At 41.4% G+C, this 26,016-nt stretch overlaps 1 protein-coding gene across 2 annotated transcripts in view; it reads right to left on the bottom strand.

Annotated features, from left to right (window-relative positions):
• The window catches only part of MAT2B (methionine adenosyltransferase II, beta), a 25,708-nt gene extending 6,733 nt beyond the window's left edge, over window positions 1–18,975 (bottom strand). Inside the window, exons 1-4 of one of the 2 annotated variants that reach the window (XM_015425512.1) lie at window positions 18,844–18,975; window positions 13,473–13,667; window positions 9,217–9,331; window positions 8,751–8,903 (exon numbers count right to left, since the gene is read on the bottom strand). In XM_015425512.1, coding sequence (XP_015280998.1) covers window positions 8,751–8,903; window positions 9,217–9,331; window positions 13,473–13,667; window positions 18,844–18,906 — 526 coding nt within the window. In that variant the 5' untranslated portion in view covers window positions 18,907–18,975. Of the gene's footprint in view, window positions 1–8,750; window positions 8,904–9,216; window positions 9,332–13,472; window positions 13,668–18,795 lie in introns of both variants that reach the window. The other variant, XM_015425510.1, reaches the window with a different exon arrangement.
• Window positions 18,976–26,016: the final 7,041 nt, after the last annotated feature.

The raw sequence follows: 26,016 nt of genomic DNA, 5'->3' as shown, positions 1-26,016 counted from the left end.
CCTGCTGAATCTTGTAGCTGGTGAACTTGTGGATTGGTCATATTTTTTGTTAACATTTTTGGTTTTTTGTAATTAATTTTAAGTCCATAACCTCTCCATAATCTTGCAAAGAACCTATCAATGGTTTTATGGAATCCAATGGATTTTCTGGGATAAATACTAAGTCATCTGCAAATGCTTGAAGCTTGTATTCTTCTTCCTTTAATGTAAGGCCTTGAATGTGTACATCAACTCTGATTGCATCATTTAGGACTTCTAGCACAAAAATAAACGATAAGGGTGAAAGTGGGCATCCTTGTCTGGTTCCTTTATGTATCTCAATATTTTGTGATAAGTCTCCATTGATTAAAACTTTGGCTTGTTGCTTGGTATAATTTGCTTTAATCATTTTATAAAATTCAGTACCAGCTTGAGCATTTAAAAATAATTCTAACATAAAATTCCAATTGATGTTGTCAAAGGCTTTTTCTGCATCTAAAAATACTAAGGCCATTTGTTTTTCTGGGTGTGCTTCATAATATTCCAAAACATTTAAAATCGTTCTCACATTATTTCTAAGTTGTCTCTTGTGAAGAAAACATGCTTGATCTTTATGAATCATTTGGGAAAGAACTCTTCATTCTTGCAGCTAAAATAGAGGCATAAATGTTATAATCCACATGTAACAAAGAGATAGGTCTATACTTCTTAATTTCTTTTTGATCTGATTTTTGCTTGTGAATGAGAGTTATCAATGTTTCATTCCAGGAGCCTAGAATTTTTCCTTCAATCAATATATTTTGTATAACCACTTTTAATGGTCCTATCAATAGGCAGTTCATTTGATATTGTAGCAAAGTGAATTTAGTTTTTTTCTGTTCAGTTGAAGGGTCTTGCTTCATCTTTTCTTCCAATTTTGTTATCTGATCTTGAATCTTTAAGTATTTTTCTGATCTCTGTTTTCTCACGTGTGCTGCTTCTTTAATCATCCAGCCTCTAGCAAATGCTTTGAATGCATCCCAAACGGTCTTAATAGAAATTTCTGGTTGAATATTCTGTTCAAGAAACATTTGGAATTCTTTTTTAGTTTCTCTTACAAAAGATTGTCGTGACTCCTGTGCATGAACTTTGAATTCTGGATGGCTACCCATTCAACATCACAGTAATCCAAGTCGATGCCCCAACCACTGATGCAGAAGAGGCTGAAGTGGACTGGTTCTATGAAGACCTACAACACCTCCTAGAACTAACACCAAAAAATGATGTCCTCATCATCATAGGGGACTGGAATGCTAAAGTAGGAAGTCAAAAGGTAACTGGAATAACAGACAAGTTTGGCCTTGGAAAGCAAAATGAAGCAGGGCAAAGGTTAACAGAGTTTTGTCAAGAGAACACACTGGTCATAGCGAACACCCTTTTCCAACAACCTAAGAGGCGACTCTACACATGGACATCACCAGATGGGCAACACCGAAATCAGATTGACTATATAATTTGCAGTCAAAGATGGAGAAGCTCTATCCAGTCAGTAAAAACAAGACCTGGAGCTGACTGTGGTTCAGATCATGAGCTACTCATTGCAAAATTCAGACTTAAACTGAAGAAAATTGGGAAAACCACGAGGCCATTCAGGTTTGACCTAGATCGCATCCCTGATGAATATACAGTAGAGGTGAAGAATAGATTCAAGGGTCTGGATTTGATAGATAGAGTGCCTGAAGAACTATGGACAGAGGTTCGTGACATCGTACAGGAGGCAGCAATCACCACCATCCCAAAGAAAAAGAAATGTAAGAAAGCAAAGTGGCTTTCTGATGAGGCTTTACAAATAGCAGAGGAAAGAAGGAAAGCGAAAGGCAAAGGCGAAAAGGAAAGATTTACCCAACTGAACGCAGATTTCCAGAGAACAGCAAGGAGAGATAAGGAGGCCTTCCTGAATGAACAGTGCAAAGTAATAGAAGAAAACAATAGAATGGGAAGGACTAGAGATCTCTTCAAGAAAATTGGAGAAATCAAGGGAGCGTTCCATGCAAAGCTGGCCATGATAAAGGACAAAAACGGTAGGGACCTAACAGAAGCAGAAGAGATTAGGAAAAGATGGCAAGAATACACAGAAGAACTATACAAGAAAGACCTCGATGTCCTTGACAACCACGACGGTATAATCACTGACCTCGAGCCAGACATCCTGGAATGTGAAGTTAAATGGGCCTTAGAAAGCATTACTAACAACAAAGCTAGTGGAGGTGATGGTATTCCAGCTGAGCTATTCAAAGTCTTAGAAGATGATGCTGTTAAAGTTCTGCACTCCATTTGCCAGCAAATTTGGAAAACGCAACAGTGGCCACAGGATTGGAAAAGGTCAGTATACATTCCAATCCCAAAGAAGGGCAATGCCAAGGAATGTTCAAACTATCGCACAATTGCACTCATATCACACGCTAGCAAGGTCATGCTCAAGATCCTACAAGCTAGGCTTCAACAGTACGTGGATAGAGAACTACCAGAAGTACAAGCTGGGTTTCGAAGAGGTAGAGGAACTAGAGATCAAATTGCCAACATTCGCTGGATTATGGAGAAAGCAAGAGAGTACCAGAAAAATATCTACTTCTGCTTCATTGACTATGCTAAAGCTTTTGACTGTGTGGATCACAACAAACTATGGCAGGGCCTTAAAGAGATGGGAGTACCAGACCACCTCACATGTCTCTTGAGAAACCTGTATAAGGGCCAAGAAGCGACAGTTAGAACCGGATATGGAACAACTGATTGGTTCAGCATAGGAAAAGGAGTACGACAAGGATGTATATTGTCGCCTTGCTTATTTAATATATATGCAGAGTACATCATGCGAAATGCTGGCCTGGATGAATCACAAGCGGGAATTAAGATTGCTGGGGAAAAGATCAACAACCTCAGATATGCAGACGATACCACTCTAATGGCAGAAAGTGAAGAGGACCTAAAGAGCCTCTTGCTCAGGGTAAAAGAGGAGAGCGCAAAAGTGGGCTTGAAGCTCAACATCAAAAAAACTAAGATCATGGCATCCGGCCCCATCACTCCTTGGCAAATAGAAGGGGAAGTCGTGGAAGTAGTGACAGACTTCACGTTCCTGGGATCCCAGATCACCGCAGACTGTGACTGCAGCCATGAAATTAAAAGACGCCTGCTCCTTGGGAGGAAAGCGATGGCGAACCTAAACAGCATGATAAAAAGTAGAGACATCACCCTGCCAACAAAAATACGCATGGTCCAAGCAATGGTATTCCCAGTAGTCATGTATGGCTGTGAGAGTTGGACTATAAGGAAGGCCGAGTGCCGAAGAATAGATTCTTTTGAACTATGGTGCTGGAGGAGACTCTTGAGAGTCCCTTGGACTGCAAGAAGATCAAATCAGTCAATCCTAAAAGAAATCAACCCTGACTGTTCCCTGGAAGGCCAGATAATGAAACTGAAGCTCAAATACTTTGGCCACCAAATGAGAAGGGAGCACTCACTGGAGAAGACCCTGATGCTGGGAAAGATTGAAGGTCAAAGAAGACGGGGACGGCAAAGGATGAGATGGTTAGACAGTGTCATAGATGCAACAAACATGAATTTGAGCAATCTTCAGAGGACAACAGAAGACCGGAAGGCCTGGCGTGATCTGGTCCATGGGTTCATGAAGAGTCGGACTCGACTATCCGACTGCACAACAACAACAACAAATACATCAATGCTCCCAAGACTATATTGTTGCCATAACTCTGTTTCCAGTGATAGCCTAACAATGAAGGCTGCTACCTGGCATGGTGACACAGTAGTGCTCTGGATGAACTTAGAAAATGACTATCAGCATAAACATCCCATTGACCCTTCCTTGCAAAAACATCTATATGCAATACAAAACCAAAATTACATTCTTGCCTTCCCCCTTCTACTTCAATCACATTTTACACCCTTAATAAACTTGTCTCACCTGCACATTCAACTTTGCTACCCTTCCCAGCCACTACAATTTCTACCATAGATATTCTAAATCATAAGAACCACCATGCTAACTTAGACTAAGGAACTATCTACTCCAGCCATTTCATTTCTATCAAAGGCCAGCTTAAAGCCTCAAGGAAACCCACAAGCAGGGAACAGCCTTCCTCTCATTTGTCTAGTTTGAGGCATACTAATCTCTGGACATAAAGTTCCATTTAGCCATCTTTGCTAACACATCTGTCTTCAATTCCTCTGATGGATTACATTTCAAGAAGTATTTCATAATTATCATCCCCCTACTTTGGCTGGTCTCTCAAAAGACCATTCTTAACATTGACTCATAGATTAATGAGATGAAAATCTATAATTGGCAAAGAAACTAACCAAACAGCTACTCTGGAAATTATTATTATTATTATTATTATTATTTCGATTTCTATACCGCTCATAACCCCTAATGGGTCTCAGAGCGGTTTTACAGTAGTCTACTTGCGTAGTGTATGCCTAACTAGGGTCACAATTTATCGGGGGGAGGGTTCCCTACCAGCACCCATGCGGCAGATCTTCTTCCATTTCTTCTCCTGGTGGCCTCGTTTGTTCCTGACGGTCCTGGCGATGTTGGCAATGTTGCGACCATCTCTGGTAGGCTCTGCTGGCTTCCGTCGATGCGCAGTTGCTTCGGGCGCAGCTTCCGGCTCTACGTCCATTTGGTTCCAGCCGTGCTGCGTCCTTTTCGCTGCTGCGTCATCCGGCTCCGCCTCCGCTCGTTCTGGTCGCCGCCTCCAGGATCGCCACTGCTCCGTCGTTGCCCGGCCGCCATTGCTCTCGCCTGCCGCTGCCTGCTGCTGCCACCGCCATCCAACTGCACTCCTGGCATGGAACCAGGAGGAGGGTGCCTCCCTGCCACCTAGGACAGGTACCCATTTGTCTACTTGTTAATTACTTTCGAGCCGCTGGGTTGGCGGGAGCTGGGATGAGGGTCGGGGGCTCAACGCGACCACGGTGGGATTCGAACAGCCATTAAGGCTGTCCGCTACAGATGTTACCTGCAGGCGTCGTATTGCCTGCGCCACCGCTCCACATTTCATTCATCCTGGCAATTTTTGCCCCCAGTGTTGCTTGCATTTTGATCCATGGAAAATGCAACTTTAAAAAATCCACTTCTACAATTCACATCCCAGTAACCATCATGTATTTCCCCTTTTTTCACTGCCACTCTACATAGAAGTGATTTTTAAAAATCTATCATGAGTCCAGCTCCCAAGATTTCACTTCTGCATTACCACTAGGATTTTTTTTTACACAATGGGCATTATTTTACACTTATACTAGATATGTTTTGACATCTTGTCACCCTTTCACCCAGTTCCATGACATCCCATGTAATTTTCACCATCCTAAATAATTTGTCCTAATCTGAAAACTTGGCTGCCACACTGTTCAACTCAGATTCCACATGACAGCAAGAATAAATTAAATAACTTCCAAATAGATCCTTGGGAAACCCCATCACTTATTTTATGCATTTTTTTAACCAGTCCATGAGAGTTTTGTGATAATGTAATTTTAAGTTTACTCAGAAGTCTTTGGTAACAGACTTTAAATTACTGAAAGCCTAAGTATATAATATTTATCAGACCATCCTTATCTACACTTTTGCCGATTCTCTAAAGCATTTCAACATGTTAGAGGAACTAGACCTCCCTTAACCAGACTAACATATTGTTCCTCAGTAAGTTTTATTCATCTAGAATAACTCTAAGCATTAATAATATCTTGCCCAAATTTACTTGGGACAGCTCTTACATTGTCTATGATTAATCCAGTTCCACCAGAGATCTCTTTCTAAAAACTAGCACTACATTGCCTTCTTTGCAATCCTCTAAGGTAAGGAAACTTATTTTAGATAAAATGCATGTTTCTGTTAGAATATCAACAACTTCACACTCACGTTTTTAATTCCTCTTGATGCATGTTGTTGTTTCTGGTGATTTTTTTAAAAAAAACCAATGTTAGACCTAATTCCTTGTCACCTCAATTCGAGACAGACATGGGTGTATTTTTTATGTTTTCCAGTGAAGACCACAGCAAGGAATTCACCCAGCTTTTCTGCAATATCCTGATTAAGCAAGTCTTTTATACTTTTTCAGTTATTGCTTCAACTGCTTCCATGGGTGAATTCCTGCTTCTCATGAACAAATTAATTTTAGTGTCTTCAACATTGCATTCAAATTCTGCTTTTTCTTGCCTTTGTTCATTTAATTTGTTTTGCCAGAATTCATGTTTGTTTTTTGCTGTTCTCATCTAAGGAGTTCTGCCTTTCAGAGGAAAAGTTGTTGCTTTTTGTAGCTTCATTGACTCTACTATCCTTGTGTGCTTGTTAATACCTTTTATAATTAGTGGTGTACATTTTATCTAAGCTTCTATTGTGTTAGTTTTAAACAACCTTAAAAGCTCCTGCAAGGATTTGATCTTCCTGAATCTCCCCTTTAACTTCCTTGTAAGTAATCTATTTTTAAGAAGTTTTTTCTTTTGAAGTTTAATGTAACTGTACCAGACTTTGCAGATTATAAAGAAAAATGGCTCCTTGCTTTGCTCTGAGAAATAAATTCCTTGGTTCAGGCTGCAGAGAGACCTACAAGAATCTTCCCATAAACAGAGGAGACAGTTCAGAGATAGTGCAAAGCGACCTTGCTAGATAATTGCTTACAGCTGAAGTACCAGGGAGTATCAGGACCCAGTTAGTACATTCCAAACATCTGAAACTATGAACACCTGTGTGGGAATGGGCGTGACCTATCTGCAATATGGTTTTGTTTCTCTCACTCCCTCTTGTCCATCCTTGGATATTATGTGCCTAGCAACCAAAAAGAGTTACATCACCTCTCGGGTGTCTGACTGGTCCACCAGACTGAAGGTCAATCAGAGACCTTTTCCCTAAATCTAGTTAGTTCTTGCACTATGGTGAGGACCTAGGAGCTCAGCGACCACTAGGCACTGGAGTATGTCAGTGGTCGTACAGCTCCCAATCAGTGTTCCCTCTGAGTTAGTCTGAGCTAGCTCACAGTTTTTTTGCCTCCAGCACACACATTTTTGTCTTAGCTCAGGAAGGATGGCTCAAGAGGAAACTAATTTATGCAGTAGCCAAATCGCTCACTCAAAACTTTAATGTCAGTAGCTCACAAAGCAGAATTTTTGCTCACAAGACTCCACAGCTTAGAGGGAGCATTGCTCCCAGTGTGGCATCCCACTTGATTGCTGCCTGGACTGGCTAAGCTGTGATCATCTTGTCTTGCTGGAACTGACTGCTTTGATGAACCTGAATGGTAACTGGAACCTTGATTCTATGTGTTAGCTATGCTGGAAAAACTTAGGTTTAATTTTTTATTTCCTTCACCGTCTAGTCTCGTTTCAAATATTTTTGCACCTTAAATAAATATTTTTGTCATGGTTTTTGCGTTCATTGAGCCTCCAGAGCCTTGACTTTTGAGCACCTACCAGCTAACTGTTTTGTGTTTGGAAACTCAGACTGCAGTCCCACTCTGCAGCGCTGACCTTTCTTGTTAATTCCCTGAGAAGCCGGGAAACTTGTCCTTTCCTTCCTGGGCTGCTGGGATAGACTAGAAAGGACTGGTACAACCTACCAAGACTAGGCTGAGATTTAGACTCTCCCCAGTAGTTTATAACTTTGCTTGGACACACCTTCCTTGTAACCAAAAGTCCTTACCTGGGGTTGGGACTGGGACTTTTGACACATACATTAAATCTGATAACTTTCTGGCCACTGTTCCTGAAGAATTCAATACATGCATCTACCTTGGGCACCACAGAGAATTAAATCAAGATTTGTCTCCTTTTATCAGTTTCATTATTAACTGTTATGAGACACAGTCATACATTGCCTCCAAAATTTATTTTTGACATAAGTGTTCATTTACTCAGTCACAGTGAGGTTAGTTTAACACCCCATTATCTCCTTTAGCCATCTCCTGAATTTTCAACCATCCCAAGCTCATCTTCAGAGTTCAGGTCAGAGAGGTATATCCTTAAATTTAATACCACTTTTCAGGAGCTGGTATTTCTACACATAGTGGTACTGTGGAACAATTAACTCGTCTAAAGATTTTAGTCATCTCTGACATAAGCAACATCATGGAGCTCCTATACCCTTTCCTTTCTACACTCTATTTTCACTGTTCCAAGAAATATGATCTGCATAGCATAACTATGCTCTCCAAGTTGTTATAGGGAGATTTCAAGGGTTATTGCTTTCATCTACTCCCTCTGCCAACCTCATATACATCCATTTCTTCTCTTACAGCTATCCATGCCCCTACACCTCAGACACCTGTTTTTTCATTGTTTCTCCTCTTAACTCAGTTCACTACATGGCCTCTCTTGCACCATCTCTCATTCATCCCAACAGCTTCTGCCCCTCCCTACTCTTTTAAACCAATTTATCATTAAAAAGTATTTTAGTTGTTTTACTGTCTTCACTGCACTTTGCCTTCCCATGACAATGTAAATTCTATAAATAAGGAACTGAGGTTGACTGACATCCAATAGCACTGAGTCCATGGAGTTGCTGCTTGTTTTTCTTAAAGTAATCCAGAACACTTCAGTTACTAAACATTTGCTTGCCCTGTGATGGGCAGATTACTCTCCTTTCAGTGGCAAGCCCTAAAACCAAGGCAGTGAGAAAACTTACTGTTCCTTCTTTTTCACTGATGAAGTTGTTTTAACCTAAATTTGCCTCTTAAGTACATAATGAAAACGTTTAGTACCTACCAATGTACACTTACCATCACTGTTGGCAAGAACTGCTTTTTCACCTTCTAGCTTGCTTTTGCCATAAAGATTTAGGGGATTTGGTGCATCATTTTCCTTATAGGGAGGATTTCTTCCATCAAATACGTAATCTGTACTAATGTAGATCAAAAATGCTCCTACTTCAGCTAGGATAAAAAGGAAACAGATCTTTTTTATAAGCATAAATTCATGATTGTTAATGTATTTTCTCCAATTAGTGCATATATAATTAGCACGCATATAAGAAACACCTTCATGGGTCAGACTAAGACCCTTCTACTTCAGAATTTTCTTCCGCTACCCATCTACAGATCAAACCACATCTAAATAGTGAGGTGATACATGTCTCTCAAAATGAACTCCTTCAAACAGGGTTACATGTACCTGCCCATACCTGTAATGTCATACAAAATAATGATGCATCCTGACAATAGTTGCATCCATGCACATTTTTTTTACCTGCTTCTTTTGCTATGTTCCCTGAAGCAGCCACATTGAGCTGAGAAGCAGCATCTGGTTGACTGTCTACAACATCTGGCCTTCTCTCAGCTGCACAATGTACTATCACATGAGGCTGGAAATTAAACACCCATTTTTAATGAGTATAGAACAAGCAAGCATTTGTACCAACTCAATACTCATCCAAGTAGTATAACCAAGGTTCCATTTAAGTGTGCAACTAAACCACATTATTACTTAACAATATACTCTTCTTTCACTAAAAGTCTAGTTTATCTAAGATCAGCTCCAGCTAGGAGTTCCATATGGAATTTGTATTACCACACAAGAGACCCTTCTGACCATTTTTAGTTCAGAATTCTGCAGTATTATTTTAAAATAGTTATTCCAGACTATATTTATATACAGTACTAACTGAAGGAAACAATTTTTTTCTCACTAGTGTAAATACAGTCAAGAAACATTTAACTCATATGACTAGTTTGCTCCACAAGATGACCAACTCCAGGCATTTCATGTATAAAATCTGCACAAGTAAACCAAATATGCTAATTGAGCACAGCTGGAAAACATAAGAAATACACATTTGTTGATTTACTTTAGTTACACCTCACCAAATCCAGCAACTAGTACCCTTCCTATCTCACTGTGATTTAGCCTTAATACACAAACCTCCAGACTAGACTACTGTAACTCATTCTACTTAGGGCTACCCTTGAGACTGACCTGGAAAAATCGACTGGTCCAGAAACAGTGGTGCAGGTCCTTACAGGAACCCCTATTAGAGCCCACATTCAACCAGTGCTCCGCCAGCTGCACAGGCTCCAGACTGAATACCAGATCAAGTTCAAGGTGTTGGTTTTAACCTTCAAAGCCCTTCATGGTCTGGGACCAATATGTCTTCAGGATCTCCTCTTAAGGCATATCCCCCAAAGAGTACTACACTCTTTAAATAACACACTGACGGTCCTGGGCCCAAAGAATACCTGTCTGGCCTCAACGAGTGCTGGAGCCTTTTTGGCAGTAGCTCCAACTTTTATACTGAAATAGAAAGTCAAGAGCCCTTTACTTTTGACTTTACAAGATACCCCCCAAAAAAGACCAGATGGTCTATGAATTTATGGCTCTTAAAAAAACCAGGATTTGTGGCTGACACTAAAAAAGAATGTCAAGAATTTTTTAAACTGAACATCCAGCCTGACATTTCCATGGATATAGTATGGGATACTTTTAAGGTCTATGCGAGAGGATGGCTTATCAGACAAGATGCTCGTATGAGGAGACAAAGAAAACAAAATTTACACAGATTGAAGAACAAATCAAAAAAGAAGAGAGGATGAAGTTAGGATCTTCGTTGGAACAAGCAAGGATCAAAATTAAAAATCTTCAACACCAACTTAACTGCCTGACACAAGAAATTGCAAAGAAGTAATTAGAAATCAGGAAAAAAGAGAAGACTCCGGGCCCAGATGGGCTACCAGCAGAGTTCTATCAGACATATGAAGATCGAATTGCATTACCATTCAAATATACTATATAAAATATTAATGAACAGAAGAAAATTCCAGAGTCCTGGAATCAAGCATTGATTACCTTAATACACAAACCGGATACAGATGAGAAAGAAATCAGAAATTATAGACCGATTTCTCTCTTAAATGTTGATTATATTTGCATCTATCTTGGCCAATAGATTGAAGAAAGTCCTACTTCAAAGAATACATCAAGACCAAACAGGATTTTTACCCAAAAGACAAATGAGAAACAATGTGAGAACTATTTTGGACGTATTAGAATATTTTGAAGCACATCCTGAAAAACAATTGGCATTGGTATTTCTTGACGCAGAGAAGACCGTTGATAATCTTACTTGGTCTTTTATGTTAGAACATCTATCAATTTGGCATTTTGGTGAAATTTTTTTCACAATGGTGAGAGCAATGTACACAAAACAATATGTTAATGTTATGATAAATGGGAACCTTTCACAAAAAATGTTGAAATGCAAAAGGGAACCAGACAAGGTTGCCCTTTATCTCCACTACTATTTATTTTTGCTTTTGAAACACTGAATGATATGGTAAGAGAAAATATGCAGATTAAAGGACTTAAAATCAAAGGAGAAGAATATAAACTGCAAGCATTTGCAGACGATTTGATATTTATCCTGGAAGAACCACACTCATCTTTTAAACAGCCTAAATAATATGGACAGTTAGCAGGGTTAAAAATTAATTTCAAGACGACAAAAAATATTGACAAAAACTGTACGAAAGAACAGATACAGAAATTACAAGATTGCTCTGGCATTGAAGTTCAGAAAATAAAATACCTGGGGATAACTTTAACAAATAGGTTTAGCTCTTTGCTAAAAGATAACTACACGAAACTTTTCACTGCAATTAAAAAGAAGAAGAAGAAGAAGAAGAAGAGATTGGATTTATACCTCGCCCTTCACTTGGAGTCTCAGAGCGGCTTACAAACTCCTTTCCCTTCCCCTCCCCACAACAGACACCCCGTGAGGTGGGTGGGGCTGAGAGAACTCTGACACAAACTGCTCTTTCAGGAACAGCTGTGCCAGAGCTTGTGACTGACCCAAGGTCACATCAGCAGGTGCAAGTGGAGGAGTGGGGAATCAAACCCGGTTCTCCCAGATTAGAGTCCGCACACTTAACTACTACACCAAACTGGCAGTTTTGAAAACTGGAAACACTTACAATTATCGTTTATGGGAAGAATAGCCATTGTAAAGATGACTGTGTTACCTAGACTTCTCTTTTTATTTCAGACAATTGCAATTGTAAAAAATCAACAATATTTTAAGGAAATAGACAAACTGACACAGCAATTCATTCAGCAAGGTGAAAAGACCTTGAATTAACATGAAAATATTATAGGACACAAAAGAAAGAGGAGGCTTTGCAGTACCAGACTGGCATCTCTATTATAAAGCAGCAGCCCTGTCATGGATGAAAGAGTGGATTACCTTGCAAAATTCAAGACTGTTAAAGCTTGAAGGTCATGATTTGAAACTAGGTTGGCATGCTTTTGTATGGTATAAGAAAAACAATATTCATAAATACTTCAAACAACATATGCTAAGAGCATCTTTACTGAAGATATGGGGAGAGATTAAAAATACGTTTTATACAAAAGTACCAAAATGGGTATCACCACTGGAGGCCTTCATAAATCCCATGTTATTTACCAAAGAACAACTATGGATATACGAAGATCTACTAGCTAAGAAAAACAACTTAATGTCGCAAGATATTCTCCAAAAACAGGGTATTTATTTAAACTGGTGGGAAAGGGCACAACTCGACTCTAGATATGTAAAGGATACACAAATAGGCTTTCATGATAAACCTATAGAACTGGATAAAACTTTATATTGTGTTATTAGATATTAAAATGCAAGATGAAATGGTAAAAGCTTCAATGATTAAATGGGCACAAAATATAGGGCATAATATATAATTAGATCAATGGACTACGGTATGGAAAACAAATATAAAATTTACAACATCTATACCATTTAAAGAAAATATATAAAATGCTTTATAGATGACACCAGAAAATGTAGCAAAATGGTATCCAAATATGTCAAATGTATGTTGGAAATGTAAGCAGAACTGTTTTTATTAAATATCATTCCAGATACATATATGATTGTACATGTAACTATGGCTAGAATTTTGTATGCGAAGTATTAGAAAAAAGAAGTCCCATCTAAAGAGGAAATAATCTATAAACTACTGGAAACAGCGGAAATTGATAAATTAACTTTACAATTAAAAGATAAAAAAGAAGAATTTTTTGAGAAGAACTGGTCAAGACTCTATAAATGGATTGAAGACTATTTCGCAAAATGTGTAACATAATATTTAAAACATATGCTCTACTTGTTAAAATGTTAAATTGATCTAGGTGCATAACAGAATGATTCTATCTATGCAAAATTTTAGTAGTTACAATTAGTACAGACTCCATATTTGTTGTATGTTAGTCTTTTTCTCTTTGTAGCTGTTGTCTTCTTTTCTTTCACTTTTGAAAAACTAATAAAACTCTTTAAAAAAACAAGAACAAAACAAGGTGATATTATTTCAGGGCTGCATTAAACAATTTCTCTAAAGAACATCAGTGACTATTATTATAACTTGATTACAATGAAAAACAAAGTTAGTGAAGAAATGCAGATACCTTCATATCAACATAGCTCTTACCTGCCTTCCTTTTCATTCCACAATTCTCACCTGAAAATCCTGGATGAGATTATGAACAGCAGCAACATCCAGGAGATTAACTTGTTCAAACCTGGGCCGAGCTCTAGTGTACCCACAGCCAACAGCATGCCAATTATTTACTTTATATTCCTTATATACAGCTCTGCCAAGGAGCCCAGTGGCACCAGTAATCAGAACACGTCTATTGGGGATATTACTCTCATCCTGTAAAAAACAAACTAATTATTAGCTAATTTTTCTGTTTTAAAAAATGTAGCAGTCACATAAAATGACAACTCCAAGAATATATATGGGGCAGATGGAGGGGCGGAAGGCTGATTTTCACTGATTCCTCTCTCTGTGGCAGATCTCTGACTCCTACCTACTGATGTTCAGGGGAATATTTTCAGCTGCATCAGCAGAGGAGGAAGTCATGCTCCATCAATGAGAATCCCTTCCATCTGTGGAAATTACCAGTGCATGTAAGCCATATTACTGAAGTAAACATATTGAATTATGAAGAGTAGTTACCCTAGCACAGTGATGGCGAACCTTTTAGAGACTGAGTGCCCAAACTGCAACCCAAAACCCACTTATTTATCACAAAGTGCCAACACGGAAATTTAACCTGAATACTGAGGCAAAATCAACATTCGAACCAAGAACCCACCGCCATAAGCAGTGTGAAGCAGGGCAGCCTATTCTCCTAGGTTTGCCAACCTCCAGGTGGTGGCTGGAGATCTCCTAGGATTACAACTCATCTCCAGGTGACAGATCAGTTCACCTGGAGAAAATGGCTGCTTTGAACAGTAGATTATACCCCACTGAAATCCCTCCCCTCCATAACTCGACCATCCTCAGGCTCCATCACCAAAATCTCCAGGTATTTGTCATCCCAGAGACAGCAACCCTATATTCTCCCCACACTAAGTGTTCTCCTGAATGGGTGAGAACCAGAGCAGAGGGTTTGTGGATTGAAGGGGAATATTCCTGGCAGAGATTTCTAAAATCAAACATGACCCCCTGTCTGGGTTGCCAACTCCAGGTTGCAAAGTACCTGCAGATTTGGGGAGAGGGGACCCTGTGTAGTGCAGAAACCTCAGCGGGGTATTAAAAAAAAAACTCCAAAAAACCCACAATTTCCTCCAGGAAAACTGACCTGTTACCTGGAGACAGGATGTAATTCAAGAGATCACCTGGCCCCACCTGGAGGTTAGCAACTATTGCTATTGCTGCCAATAGCATACCGGATTCACTTCAAAGTGCTGGTTCTCACCTTTAAAGCCCTATATGGCCGGGGTCCAACATACCTAAGGGACCGCTTTTCCCTATATGTTCCCCCACAGGCACTACGGTCGGGGATACAACATCTCCTGGAGATACCAGGCCCCAAGGAGGCCAGGCTGGCAGCTACCAGGGCCAGAGCTTTCTCGGTGGTGGCTCCTGCCTGGTAGAACGAGCTCCCAGAGGAGATCTGGGCCCTGCGGGACCTTCTGCAGTTCCGCAGGGCCTGTAAGACGGAGCTCTTCCGCCAGGCTTTCAAGTAGGAGCCGCCACAACTACCGCACCATCGTTATGTTCCATCAGTATTGTCTGGCCCTGGGAAGGGGGAATGGCAGTGTCGCGTCGAACTGAGAGCATTGAGTAGATGTACCATCTTGTAACGCCATCTTTGTGGAAGATCAGACTGGAACAGCCAGAGCACTTATCTTGATGTATGTAGTAAGGATTTTATATGGTTTTAATTTGTTTTATGTGTAGGCATATGCCTAATTGTGAGCTGCCCTGAGCCCACGCAGTGGGGAGGGAGGGCTATAAATGGAATCTATAAATAAATAAACTCTACCACACACACTTCTTACCACGGTTTCCCAGCACTAACATTCTATGAGGCACAAGGAAGAACAGGGCTCCCTACAACCCGGACAAGAACGCCCTGCCCCTTCCATGGCATATCCCAGGAAGCCACCCCATTAAAGGGGCAGCAGCAGGACGTTTCCCACGCCAAGCTGCTGGCGCAGACGGAACCACCCCAGCGCCTCGCCTTGCCGGCCTCTCCCTTACATGAATCCAGTGCTGCCAGTCACCAGGATCCGCTTCCCGAAGCCCGGCAGCAGTGCCTCAGCTCCTAAGGGGCCGCCAGACATCGTCTGCAAGACGGCGGTGCCTTCCCCTCCTGCATATCACCTCCAAGGCAGCTGCCACTGCCTACTTCTGCCCTCAGCCCAGCCTGCCTGCTTGCCAGTCACTCCCACCCACCTCCGAAGCAACTCTGTGCTGGGGCAACGGCTCGTGTGCCCACAGAGAGGGCTCTGAGTGCCACCTCTGGCACCCGTGCCATAGGTTCGCCACCACTGCCCTAGCATATTACTTACTACCAATATTTTGACTTCTGTCATCTACAAATGTAGACTGCAGCCCTCAAATACTCATGCAGTATGTAATAAAAAAGACACTAATAAATATGCTGAACTAATGGCTATACTTGAAAAAGGCTGAATGTTACCTACAGCCTTCTGATTAAAAACAATATGCTTGCAAGGAAGGGTTTTAAGTCTTGAAAGGAAGGCTGAAACTTTCCCATAAAAGTCTTCCAGACAAGCATGCTGTTTTACATGCTAGGGTCTGTATATAAGTAGGTCTATTCATAAGCATGATGAAACAGCGGAATCTCACCTGCTATTTCAAGAAGCAAGGTTGCTCCAGCGAATTCTTGAGATGTTCATCTTTAATGGGACATTTGCTTCCCAACAAGAAAATCCAGAAAAATGTTTTATGGTGAGACAATACCTAGAATTGGCGACTAGAATGCTTCAGCTGTTCCTTGGATGTATTCTAAAGAATATCGACATCCCAGGCAATATACTCTACATAAAGTAATCTGGATTTCAAAATTTCAATTTCACATCAAAAACCAAAAAATAAATTCAAACTTGTGAAACTTGTAACCAAATCCTGTAAGAATCTAAAAAGTTTTCCAAAACTCCATTGCATTCTGCCTCTGCCTACACTTATGGAGACTGAAAACTCACCAGCAGTGTGGATATCCAGAGATTACAAATAAATAAATAGCAATTCTTCAAAATAACATGAAAAACTCTAGTACTTTTTTGTTTTCCAAAGTCACTCGTATTATAAGCATGTACACATGCCACAAAATTCACCAAAAATATCAATCCAACAACTAACAAAATTAACTGGTAAATGTATGTGACAGCATAACAAGATCCTACTGGCTCACACCCGAAGTCCATCTAGTCATAAGAACATAAGAGATGCCAATGTTGGATCAGGCCAAAGGCCCATCCAGTCCAACACTCTGTGTCACACAGTGGCCAGAAATACCAGTGCCATCAGGAGGTCCAGCAGTGGGGCCAGAACATTAGAAGCCCTCCTACTGTTGACCCCCCCCCAAGCACCAAGAAGACAGAGCATCACTTGCCCCAGAGCCCCTAGCTATACCTTGTGGCTAATAGCCACTGATGGACCTCTGCTCCATATGCTTATCTAATTCCCTTTTGAAGCCGTCCATGCTTGTAGCACCCACCACTTCCTGTGGCAGTGAATTCCATGTGTTAATCACTCTTTGGGTGAAGAAGTACTTCCTTTTATCCGTTCTAACCCGACCGCTCTGCAGTTTCATGGAGTGCCCACGAGTTCTTGTATTGTGAGAAAGGGAGAAAAGTACCTCTTTCTTTACCTGCTCTTTCCCATGCATAATCTTATAAACCTCGATCATGTCACCCCTCAGTCGTCTTTTCTCCAAGCTAAAGAGCCCTAAGCGCTTCAACCTTTCCTCATAGGGAAAGTGTTCCAACCCTTTTATCATTCGAGTTGCCCTTTTCTGCACTTTTTCCAAAGCTATAATATCCTTTTTAAGGTGTGGTGCCCAGAACTGCACACAGTATTCCAAATGAGGTCTCACCATTGATTTATATAGGGGCATTATTATATTGGCTGATCTGTTTTCAATACCCTTCCTAATAATCCCCAGCATAGCATTGGCCTTCTTTATTGCAGTCACACACTGTCTCGACATTTTCAGTGAGTTATCCACTACAACTCCAAGATCTCTCTCTTGCTCAGTCTCTGCCAGTTTAGACCCCATCAATGTGTATTTATATTTAGGATTTTTGGCTCCAATGTGCATCACCTTGCACTTGGCCACATTGAACCCCATTTGCCATGTTGACGCCCACTCGCCCATCCTTGACAGATCCCCTTGGAGTGCCTCACAATCCTCACTGGTTTTCACCACCCTGAACAACTTTGTATCATCCGCAAATTTAGCCACTTCATTGCTTACTCCCATCTCCAAATCATTAATGAACAAGTTAAAAAGCAGTGGACCAAGTACTGATCCCTGCGGTACCAGCATCCTGTTTCACCCATCAGCCAACCAGTTTGATGTAGTGGTTAAGAGTGAGGACTAATCTGGGAGAACTCCCCCACATGCAGCTACTGGTGTGATCCTGGATCAGCCATAAGTGCTTTCAGAGTTGTTCCCTCACAGGGTGCCTACTACAGGGAGGGGGAGGGATTCTAAGCTGCTCTGAGACTCTTTTGGGTAGTGAAGGGTGGGGTATAAATCCAATTTCTTCTTCAAAAACTGATGGCCAAAAAATTGGCTCACAGCAGTGCCTGTAGCACTGCAACCGGGCAGGGTTTAAGAGGAAAAATACACGTTCCCTTAAAAAACAAAAACAAACTAATAAACTACCTCTTCATTTCTAGTTGAAGTAATTAAAAAAAAATCTCTACCACATTGTAAAAACTGGGGCTGGGATATTTATTCCCCTCAGCCATCTGGCCTAATATAAAGTTCTGGAGAACTTAAAAATTTGCCTCCTAGGTCTCCACAAAAAAAACAACAACACTTTTGTTGTTGCAAGTTACAAAGGTGGCCGACGGGCCACCAAGTATGGGGAGGGGCTCAAACACGTCATCAAAAGGGTCACGTGGCCCTAAAGATAAACAAGCTTACGATGGCGCAAGCTTTCTTAGCTGGGAGCCCCCGTGACCCAGAGACATCGGGTGAAGTACACTTAAGTCCACAGACGCTGACGCCAGAGCAAACCAGTTTCCCTGACAATAACATCGGCACTCCGCCAAAGCTCGCTTCCGTGCATGTTTACTCGACAGGGGTTCCTTCCAGGCAAACCTGCACAGAACTGCGGCGTACCTAATTGCTCCCTTTCTCGAAATATTGTGGTGATTTAGCACTACTGTCGCCCGGGGGAAGGGGAGGTTACCTAGAGAGAAAAAGACACCTGGGATGCCGCCCTGACTGCGATTAAGGAGAAGGGGAAGGAAAGAGAACCGAGAGAAGGGGGCGTGGCCGCCATTTGTTTACCACAGAGGAAGAAGAAAGCGGACACAAGCGAATCTCGTCCCGTCTCACCTCCTCGAGCCAGCAACTACCAGGCGTGAAGCGGATCCGCAGTTCATTCTCCCAACCGACCATCCCTTCTTTTCTCGTCAGCAGCCGACGCTCGCACTCCAGTCCAACTCTAGCGGCTACCCTTCCCAAACCACGCCCACTCGGCAGCTACAGGAACCTTTCAACCCGATCTAGCCCATTGGCTTGTCCACCACGGAAGGCGTGGCTTAGGTGCGTGCGCACACGGACGCCGTGTGCGAGGCGGCCGTTACAATTGGTTCTGAGCGGCCGCTCATTGGCTGCGCTACGAGCGTCTCCGTGGGTCACCAGTGTTTCTCCCAGCATGCGTGAGCCCTGGTTTTTTAAAGGAGCTGCAGACTGGGGCGTGATCGTTAAAATACCTGACTTGGCTTTGCAGGTTGGGAATACGGATTTTTTATATTTCGTATGGGGCATCTTCGCTCCATCTCAATTGGAGTTGCTTTCTATCGGTCTAACGCAGTTGAGAATTGATTAACCAGGTAACATTTCAAAGCGATATTTTGCACGCATAGCTATGTTTACTTGGAAGTAAGTTTTCAAAAGCACTTCCAAGTAAGTGGGCTCAAGCATTGCAGCTTTCACTTCTATACGTGCAGGAACATCCACACCAGCATTAAAAAACAAAACAATCTCTTAAAACACCTATTTGCATACGGCCCAAGTTTAAGGCTGTGCGACTGAAAAACAAGCAACGGAAAAAACGGAAAACCTCAGGAGCCTAGTTCAGCAACAACAAAAATTATTGTAACAGCCTTTGGTCTCTGACCGAGAAGATGGGATCAGCATGAAACTGATTTTAATACGGCTTCAAACTCGTGGAAGAGGGTTTGACCACAACACGGAAAACCTCAGGAGCCTAGTTCAGCAACAACAAAAATTATTGTAACAGCCTTTGGTCTCTGACCGAGAAGATGGGATCAGCATGAAACTGATTTTAATACGGCTTCAAACTCGTGGAAGAGGGTTTGACCAACAATTTATCCTTACACACTTCCGTTGTAGTTAGCTACTGTGGAGCATTACGTCTCCTAGCACAGCAGAGCCCTTGCTGTTTGCAGCTTTCCAAACGGGCCACCGTATAAAACTTTAAAAGAAGCGCAGTAATGAGACTGCACCCACATAAAAGATATTTTGCGACAGCAATAATTTGCAACTGGATTTCTGAGGTATGGAGAAGATAACGCAGTTGTGAATGCTGGAGTGCAATGATAGCACTGTATCTAATCAAATTTTATTTATTTATACTCTGATTTTCTTCCCAATTGTGGGGACTGGTTTCCCTTCAACAGCACTGTGAGATTATTTAATCTGGGTGATATATAGATACAGCATGAGATCATACCGAGAGGACCTAGCCACTGTGATCCATGCGAGGGTCACCTCATCTTCAATAGCACTGTGAGATTTAATCTGGGTGATATGTAGATACAGCATGAGATCATACCTATCACAGTTGCCCTAGTTTGTGAGTTCTAATACATGACCAACAGTATTCCTTCCAAACTGAGTTAGTGTGAGCTATCTCACAGGTTTTCAGCCTTCGGCTCACATATTTTTGTCTTAGCTCAGGAAGGATGGCTCCAGAGCAAATTAATTTATGCAGCAGCCAAAACACTCGCTCACAACTTTAATGCCAGTAGCTCACAAAGTAGAATTTTTGCTCATAAGACTCCACAGCTCAGAGGGAGCATTGATGGCCACCTGGAAGTTTTGGTACTGCTACTGATTCCAAGCTCTTTCCATATACATGTAGAATCAAAAAACTAGAAGCCACAGCCTCCTCCTCTCTGGTGTCTCAGTTGCAATCAGAAGAACAAAACACTTGAGTCTATTCATAATGGGGGAGGGTATAGAGGCAGCAAACACCAAATTTCTTTCAGTGGCCATACCTGTTGAAATCATACAATCAGGCTGGGAAGCTAAGAACTACTTAACTGTGCCCAAGGGCTTAGGCACCTCCACTAGAAATCATCTTTTTCTTTGAAGATTTAATCATCTGAACCTGGTTCTGTATTTTTTAAAATCTTCCCTGAGTTTGTTTATGCTTGCTAGAAGACTCTGTTCAAAAATCACAAGTCCTAGCTTCTTGAAATATATTAGCTGGAATCCTAAGGATACTTTGCTGAGAGTAAGCACCATTGAATAACATAAAATAAATCTGTTTAGGATTTGGTCTCATAATACAGAATTTTCAGTCAAAGCTATATACTTTCTTCAGCCATATCTATGGTCTCTGCTGTTGTCCAGTTTAAGAATTACTATAGTGGAGCAGGAGAAACATAATGAAACATTAGTAGCTACTTACAGAATCAACCATGTGAACACTTACTTGAAAGTAAAACCACAGAACTCAGAACTTACTTCCAAGTCAGCATCACAGATATCAGCTGTGTGTTTTCATCACAGCAGAGTGCCCCTCAGTTCACAGCAAACTATTTTTAGGCTGTGATAGAAGGACTGAACAATGGAGGAGACCTCAAAAGACCTCTTCAGGGAACATTAAAGAAATGTGAGATGCTCTTCCAAATTGTTGTTGCCATAATCAACAAGCACAGCTCAACAATAAAATAATCATGGATGCCTTCACAGATAAGCAGCAGCAGCGCAATCACTGCAGAGAACTCTCATCTAAGTGTTTTTTTAAGTTAACACATTTACCAACAATTTTGCTAGTCTTTCAAACGAAAAGTTCAGTTCAGCACACACAGTTTTAATTTTTAGAATACTCTAAATACAGCCATATAAGCGGATATGACAACTGCACAGCACAATCTAAAGTTCATTTTAGATTTACAGTGGGGAGGGGGAAGAGTTGAGAGAGAAGTGCTATATTGGATTCTATGTGTTGGTTTGTTTCTTCAGTTAGTAGACACTCTTACACATATTTGTATCATTCTGGTCAAATATATAAAAAGGGTTGGGTTTTTTTAATGCATTCCACATGTGTTTTTAAAAAACAAAAAACCAAGCCTGAACAACAGAAACACCTTTGTTCCGATCTTTAATTCAGCACATTTGGAACACCTGAAAATCACTGACCACTTCAATATATGTATATACAAACACATGCACACACTCTTACCCAATTTCCTTGGAGCACTATCAGGCACTGCCACTAAGCAGCACTAAAGCAAAACTCCCAAGTTTTGTAAAAGCTACAAAACTTCCGCAGGCTATTGTCTCTCAGCTTTGTTTTCAAAGAGTGCCGGGATTTGAGAAGAGACAACTGAGGCAACCTTTGGAATCAAAATGCTAATTCAAACAAGGTCACATGCTTTTCTGGTGCTCTTCTGAGCATGTTTGGTTGCCCTAATAGACTTTTAGGAGGAAGGGGCTTGATACAGTAAGTGTGCTAATGCACTCTCTGGCTCTCCCTCAAAAAATGTGCCAGAAGCAGTACCATATTGAAATGAGCAGGAATCAGTAGTAGGACTTTGCTGTTCTTATTAATTCTAGTAGTTTACATCAACATCTCTTAGTTTTCAAACCCACTCCCAACCTTGTAACCTCTTGTCCTCACTAACTATGGCTACTCTTTGAATTAATGACCTCCAAAACGTCCTATCTTTAACAGTCTTGCAAAAGGAGGGCCCCGGCTTCCCCAGTAACTGAGTGCCACCTGACCTGGGGGTCCTGTCTTCCAGCACTATATATATATTTTTCCCCCATTTTGGATTGGTTCATCATAGGCTTTTCAAGGTATGAGATTATCAGAAGTGGTTTACCATTGGCTTCTTCTGTGCAGTACTAATAACCAGGGTTAACTGAAGTGGCACTGCCATCTATGAAAGAAGTGTCATCTTCTACTAGTGCTGTTGCTCAGTAACTACCCTTCAGGGATTCTTCTGCCCCCATCACCATTAGCACTGTCAGTTTCTTCTACTGATGTGGTCGTTGATTCCTGAAGGGAATGAGTGCATCTTAGTCTGGTGTCTCAACTGTGACCATTCCACCTTGAGTGACTGCTAGTTTAGCTTCTTGACGGAGTCTCAACTCCTGAAGGTATTGCTCTCAGCTTCACTGACATCAGGGCAAGATTAAGGTCAACTGATGCCCTAAGCACAATGGTGTCCCTTGGCCCTTCCATTGCTTAACTGACAAGACATTAAGACTCAATAATTGCTGATGGTAAAATAAGATATTAAAAATTCAACTTTCTTCCAGGCCAGACCCCACAACTATATTAAATATAAACTTAAAAAAATATTTTACACTAAATAGCAGTAAGCAATATAAGCAAAAAAACCCCTCTGTGGGGGCCCCCTCCCTTGGTGCACTAAGCACATGCTTATTTTGCTTAATGGTTAATCTTGGGCTGACATGCACAAATCCCCTCACCACATTAAGTCATGTGTTAAAGGAGGAGAGGGGCTAGAACACATAGATACCTGGTCATTTTTTGTATGTAACTATTCCTCCTTCAGTTTATAAACTTGTACAACCACCAGGGGAAGAGGCCATGCCTCAGCATTACAGCCTCTGCTTGGCATGCAGAAGGTCCCAGATTTAATCCCTGGTATCTCCAGCTAAAAGATCATGGAGTAGGTGATGTGAAGAACCTCTGTCTCATACTCTAAAGAACCACTACTGGTGTGAGTAGACAGTACTGACTTAGTGACCTGGATGGACCCATGGACTGATTCAGTATAAAGCAGCTTCATCTATCCACAACCATAACTAGAATGAACTTAAAGAAGAAAAATACAGAAGAGGAAACACACAGCATCCCTGCGTTAAGAACACTGAGGGAATAAAATTATCTCAGCAGAGTCACACCACCAACCCACAGACATTTGTAAAGCTGAACATAACCACATTTTTCCCTTTAGAGCATGAAGATGAACCAATTCAAATATGATGCTGGCAGGCAAGATCTTAGTTGTATGATGGTGCACATATTCTTACATTTCACTGGGCCCTCAACCTCTTACACATATGTATACCAGACAGATGTAGTGCAGGAGCTTTACACTGGCCTACCATCCCTTTGGGATTGCATTCATAACTATCCACTTTAAACTCATGCAGAATCAAATGGGTGAATTCTTCTCACAGGGAAATATCATGTTTGAACATCTAGATATCAGAGGAGAACATGTGTGAAGACACAGACGTCCTGTTCTTTGCATTGGAATATTGCAGCATCTGTACATGTACTGGGGAGGGAAAAATTAGGCTTTATTGAGTCTTGTAGGAATTCTCTATGTATGGGTGTTATTCTCATGGTAGGATGGGAACCCAAGTTAAGAGGAAGAGAGCCTAACCACTTATGTTCCTGATATCTTATTTAAACCAGGCCATGTTGCCTGCAGGAGCAGTGTTTGCATTCTAGATGTATATGGTCTGGGCAAATGCTGTGCTGGTGTGCTAACAGCATATAGCTAGGGGCTTAGGAGTCAGTTAACATATAAAATTAACCACAGAGCTAAATTCTTGCTTGTTATAGCTCATGCTTAAGCCTGACCAAGATCATCTTCCAAGAAAGGGACACAAATGATTTCCACTATTCTAAGATATATTAAGTATTTACAAAGTTCATGCAACTATCCCTCTTGTCCTGCTATACGCAACAGAAAAAAATGAGAATAAATGCTACCACGTATGTGGAGGGGGCATGCAAATCTATCCCCTAACAAATTAATAATCCTGTATGAACCCAGCCCACTGCAAAGGTCCTTCACAGGATATCATAATAGGTGAATAAATCCAGAGGAGTTAGCCATGTTGGTCTGTTGCTGCAAAATACTAAAAAGCTCAGTAGCACCTTTAAGACTAACAAACTTTATTGTAGCATAAGCTTTTGAGAAACACAGCTCTCTTCATCAGGTGCATCTGACGAAGAGAGCTATGTTTCTCAAAAGCTTATGCTACAATAAAGTTTGTTAGTCTTAAAGGTGCTACAGGGCTTTTTACTATATTAAGTGAATGTAACATTGGTATTCAGATCAGGGCTGTTTAGTGGCTGCTGCTGTGCAGTGGAAAACGCAGGCCCTAGAAGCCTATTTGGGCATATTTTGAAGGCACATACAAACATTAGTTATAGGTAAGTACAACTTTTGTTTCCATCATCAATCTTCTGTGCAGTCCCACATGGGGATTCTAGCAAGCTACTCACTAGGCGGTCAAGCATGCTCTTCTCACTTGAACAGTGAATGAAGTACTGCCTTTCCCACTTGAGCTTCTCGCCTTGCCTGCAGCTCCAAAGCGTAGTGGCATATGAACCTGTCTGCTGATGACCAAGTAGCAGCTTGGCAGATCTCCATCAATGGTACTCCATCGAAGAAAGTTGCTGAAGAAGCTATAGCTGTAGTAGACTGGGTGTGAATGTTTAGCAGGCACAGCAACCTGGCCAAACCATAGCATTTCCTAATGGTGGAAGAAGAGAAGAAAAGAGATTGGATTTATACCCCGCCCTTCACTACCCAAAGGGGTCTCAGAGCGGCTTACAAACTCCTTTCCCTTCCCCTCCCCACAACAGACACCCTGTGAGGTAGGTGTGGCTGACAGAGCTCTTGAAAGAAACTGCTCTTTCTCAAGAACAGCTCTTATCAGAACCACGGCTTGCCCAAGGTCATCCAGCCAGGTACAAGTGGAGGAGGGGGAGATCAAACCCAGTTCTCTCAGATTAGAGTCCACGCGTTTAACCACTACACCAAACTGTATTGAGACAATACACTGGGACAAATTTTGAGATGAAGCTCTCTTTCCCCTATTTAAACCAGTGAAACATATAAACAGTGTTCTATCCCTGTTGAACTCCAGGGTTCAAGGGAAAATAATAAAGCCCTTCTAACATCTAGGAAGTGCAACAATCATTCATTTTCAGAGCTTGGTGCAGGAAAAACAGGTAAAATAATATCCTGGGATAAGTAGAACCTGGAAACTACCTTAGGAAGGCACCTAAGACTGAGTTGAAGGACTACCTCTCAGGAAAAATCTTTAAAAACTGAGTCCACCTGCAGAGCAGCTAACTCACCCTCCTGGCTGATGTAATAGCCACTAGAAAACACTTTCATAGAGAGTTTAGCCAAAGAGCATGTGGCAAGGGGTTCAACGGGCTTAAGCATCAACTGTGCCAAAACAACGGAAACCACTGGGGAACCCATGGGTCCCGAGACGAGCAAAGATTACATAGCTCTTTAGTTGTAGATT

This window comes from Gekko japonicus, unplaced genomic scaffold, assembly GCF_001447785.1.
Source record: "Gekko japonicus isolate JY-2015 unplaced genomic scaffold, Gekko_japonicus_V1.1 scaffold571, whole genome shotgun sequence".
NCBI lineage: Eukaryota > Metazoa > Chordata > Lepidosauria > Squamata > Gekkonidae > Gekko > Gekko japonicus.
Note: the sequence above shows the minus strand (reverse complement) of the source record. Positions and strands in the feature narration are given on the sequence as shown.